Genomic DNA, 4,122 nt, shown 5'->3' with positions numbered 1-4,122 from the left:
TATGTCATAAAATAAAAATAAAAAACCAAATTTTCGTTTAGATTTCTAATATTTTTATTTGACCACATAAAAAAAATTAACATTTTTTGCCCCAAGTACCATTTTGTGTAACGAAAGCTAAATATAGATACCAACTTTGACCCAAAAAAAGTTAAATTTATGATTCTATTGTATAAAAAAGAATACCAAAAAATATAATTTATAAAAAAAATATAATTTATAAAATCATAACAACTTTATGTTTGGGATGATAAAACCTATTTAATCTAAACAATATAATTAGGGTTAATTAAACATAGAGATGTATTTTTGAAAAAGAAAATATTTTGAAAAGAGGAAAAATAAATATCAATAATAAATAGTGTTTGTTTTTTAAGTCGTTCAAGATTTTAATTATATATAAGTTGATCTTTCTAATAGTTTTAATTCAGTGAATGAAAAGTAATAATAATTTGCATTTTTTTCTTCTTTTTTGAAACTATAAATGCCCAATGCATTAATAGCCGGAAAAGGTTAAGGAAATTACAGTACCTAATCCCTGCGCCCCTTTACAACAGCCATAGATTTGGGCGATGCCTTATGGGTAAGTAAAAGCCTAAACCAAACCTAAATGTGCTTCATAATTAACAAGTACAAGAAAAATAAATGATCAAACAGACAACTCCTAAAACATCCACCTAAACCCTTAACCTTTCCCGGTGAAAACTCTTCCCCTTCGATAAACTGGTTGCCTTCAAAGTTTTCACTTACTTTGGTTCCTCCGGTCTCAGCAACACGATTACTTCTTACCTTCTTTCACATCTATTTCTATCTGCTGGTATAAGATACTCTATTTTTAGAGTGACTTCTTCTACCCAGTAAATCAGAGATTCAAATTGCCTTCTCCATATTCCTTAATTTTAGAGTGATTCGATTTCAAATAACCATGATTCTAAGTCAGTTTTCAGATTCTTTTGCATGGAAGAATTAATGGTAAATTTTAGCCAAGTTTTACAGTGTATTCATCTAAGTTTTACTTTGCTAATCTCATAAATAAAATTTCGAATAATATATATTGATTCGGGGCAATACACATAATAGTGCAATGATTTCTTAAATCTTAATAAAATATTATTACCTTATAATATAATGTATATATACAAAAAGCTCGTGCAGGTAAAAAAAATTAATTATACCATATTAGAGTTTAGGGTTTATGATTTTTAAGAATCTAAGAATATATTTTATTAAACTAACTTTTGTTATAGATAATAATTTTTTATGAAAAATATATTTATATTTATAATGTTATTAAAATTGCACAATAATAATGTTTTACCATTATACATTTTATACCATCATTTTTGGTATATTTTGATAGATTTATATTCATAATTAACACTTCTTTAATTCATTTTACTTCACAGTTTAACTTAAAAGGATTTGTTATTTATTACTTTCATAGCTAACAAGTTCTAATATAATTATATAATGTTTATAGGAATTGAGTTTAATATTCAAATTATTTGTCCAATCAAGTACATATAGTTGGACTCAAATTGTTAGTAGCCCAAACTTCCAGATCAGGACTCGTTTTGCCAGCTAATCATCTTTTAAAATTCAAGAGGGAGAAAAATATTATGTAAAGAAAAGTGAACAGCATGTTACGGTAGCCCTAGCATAACATCTCATAGATATGCAAAAAAATGTAGATCAACTAAATACAAACATGTAAATAACATGGCCCAACTATTCCTCTCTAGAAGCGGGATCGATACCGGTTGACGGGCTATCAGCAAAATACTCCTGGTGCTTCACATTCACCCCATACTGCTCATTCAAACACTAGTAAGCAATTACTTCCAGACACCAATGAAAATGCTAAGAAAAAAAACCAACTCTTATTCACTCGGGACATAAAAAAATGGGAAATCATATGACCATTCATCACAAGGCTTCTCAAGCAAAATACAAATTGACTCGACATACCGATATATTTCCCAAAGGAAATTTAACCCATTCAATTAGTAGAATATTTTGTGTATGCCTAAGCAGATATAACCCATGTCTCATCATAATTTTGACAACAAATAAAAGCCTGGCTTTTGCTAAAAGCCAAAACCTCTGTTCATAATGAACCCAAGCAATCAACTATAAAAGGTAAACGTAAATAGATGCTATTTGGCTATAGATACTAAAACATGTAATGAAATATAGAAAGAGTGGCAACGTAGATATTTCAATGCCTACCTCGCGCAATGACTTTGAAAGATCGTCCATCGTCAAGATTAGGCGCTTATCCTGTTCCAAAAGAGGGTCAGACAAGCCAAAAGAGATCAGGAAACTAAGCAAACATAAATAGATCACCTTTTGCTGCTTCTCCCTTTTGTCTTTGACAACTGCAGCTTGCCTTGCCTTGCAATGCCTACATAAATAGTAAAATGTTATAAGCAGGCATGAGCAAATCTACGTTGAAAGTACTCAAAAGGTTATTTATTTAATATTTCCCCAGCACCTAAAGAAATCATAGATAACTCCACATAAATTAGGAACGTAAAAACTTAGCCATATCCTCAAAGTCCTATTTCCAACTTATATAACATCAACAAATTTCAAACCTTATCTTATTCCTACTTTAAAGGGAAACAAAAAAGGACTTAAGTTATAAGCTTTTGGTGTCATACTGAAGTGCATCACTTGCAACTTCCGCAACGAACTTCTGAGTGGCAACAGCGACAAGCCTTATTCTGCAAAAGCCCAAAAAAATCAAACAGGATCAGACATAAAGGAAACAAAATACCAACAATATGAACACGTTTTCTACTCTAAAAGATTGTTAAAAAAAAGAGGGTAAAATTAAAGGAAATCTTCTGTCCAAGACCCCATCCCGCTTTTATTAACATAGAAAAGCATGTAAAATGACTCACACATAAACTAGCTAGCATATAAGAGGCAAAAGTCCTTTCTCGTTTTTTGGGTTCCATTTTTGTTGAATATAAGAAATAAATAGCCTTCATAAACGTCTCATTATTGTCACAATGTAAATAGTAATTAAATTTTGTTCAACACATATGCAGGAAAACATATATTAAGTTTAAAGATTCAAACTTTCCGGAACCCTGGAAATAACTAAAAGAAAGATACGTAACCCTAGGCACAGCTAGTTGTGTAAAGTAGAATGAAAGATTTCAAACATTATCATCTTAAACCGACAAAGGAATTTTTTTTGACAAATTTCCGCTTGGGCATCCAAACACAGGATAGAAGGATACTGAAAGGATTTTTTTTTTTTTAAAAAGGGGGAGAAATACCTACAATCGAACATCGGGACATTGAAATCCACTCTTGGCTAAGTAATGTTCCACCAATTCGTCAGGTATCTGCCACAAATCAACCGGAATATAGGTGGAGGCATCATTAGAAACATAGAAAAAAAAAAACAATTTACAGGAATTTGCTCCATAAAAGGATGATTGATTTGTTCTTGAAGAAAAAGAAAAGGGAAGAGGGTGTAAAAGGGAAAAGAGAGTACAGTGGGAGCATAATCCATAAGAGAGGCAAGGAAATCGGAGAGAGCAGAGTCATCATCGTGCTTCCCATCGCTGGATTGCGGGTTGTGGTTCATTCTCTCGTTCTTTCGTTTTCCCAACTGTGCGCTCTCTGCCTTCGCTATATGCTTCTTGCTTATGTTAATGATTAATGAACCGAACCTATTTTCTACGGCCGCCTCATGTGTATAACTGTACGCCTATTATGTATAGTAATAATAGTAATAATAATAATAATTAATAAACTGTACGCCTATTCATCCCACCCGGTAATATCCGATAAAATCGTTCACAAGTCGGGGTAATATTAACTTCAACCAATTTATTGTTGAATACTAAAATTGGTAAAAGTAGAATGTAATTTTTTTAAGTCTGGATGACGTAGAATTTGAATTAAATTGGTTAGTGGAATTGATTGGATTGGGGTTTAATCAGAATAAAGATGTTGAACCAATTGTATTGGAAACTACTTTAAATTAATAACAATTTAAAAACAATAAGAAAAAAATAATGATTGAATTGAGTGAACCAATTTTATTAAAAATATTAATATTTTATTATTTTTATGATTTTTTGAATTATTTATTTAATTATT

General features: G+C 30.8%; 1 protein-coding gene across 1 annotated transcript; it reads right to left on the bottom strand.

Annotated features, from left to right (window-relative positions):
- Positions 1 to 1,572: 1,572 nt before the first annotated feature.
- LOC107939415 (transcription initiation factor TFIID subunit 10) lies at positions 1,573 to 3,736 on the bottom strand. Its single transcript, XM_016872747.2, has 6 exons — positions 3,512 to 3,736; positions 3,295 to 3,359; positions 2,664 to 2,726; positions 2,347 to 2,404; positions 2,230 to 2,280; positions 1,573 to 1,809 (listed from the first exon to the last, which is right to left on the bottom strand). Exons 1-6 carry the CDS (start codon positions 3,602 to 3,604, stop codon positions 1,729 to 1,731), a joined length of 411 nt encoding a protein of 136 aa, XP_016728236.1. The 5' UTR covers positions 3,605 to 3,736; the 3' UTR covers positions 1,573 to 1,728.
- Positions 3,737 to 4,122: the final 386 nt, after the last annotated feature.

The sequence above is a fragment of the Gossypium hirsutum genome, chromosome A07, assembly GCF_007990345.1.
Source record: "Gossypium hirsutum isolate 1008001.06 chromosome A07, Gossypium_hirsutum_v2.1, whole genome shotgun sequence".
NCBI lineage: Eukaryota > Viridiplantae > Streptophyta > Magnoliopsida > Malvales > Malvaceae > Gossypium > Gossypium hirsutum.
The sequence above is the reverse complement of the archived record's forward strand: the minus strand, read 5'-3'. Positions and strand labels throughout refer to the sequence as shown.

What these genes read in the sequence shown, in the direction of transcription:
- LOC107939415 (XM_016872747.2), bottom strand. Translation starts at nt 3,604, where the DNA reads ATGAACCACAACCCGCAATCCAGCGATGGGAAGCACGATGATGACTCT. An exon ending in TTATGGATTATGCTCCCACT is followed by an intron (nt 3,360 to 3,511) that starts GTACTCTCTTTT and finishes GATTTGTGGCAG; the next exon opens with ATACCTGACGAATTGGTGGA. An exon ending in GTTGCAAGTGATGCACTTCA is followed by an intron (nt 2,405 to 2,663) that starts GTATGACACCAA and finishes CTATTTATGTAG; the next exon opens with GCATTGCAAGGCAAGGCAAG.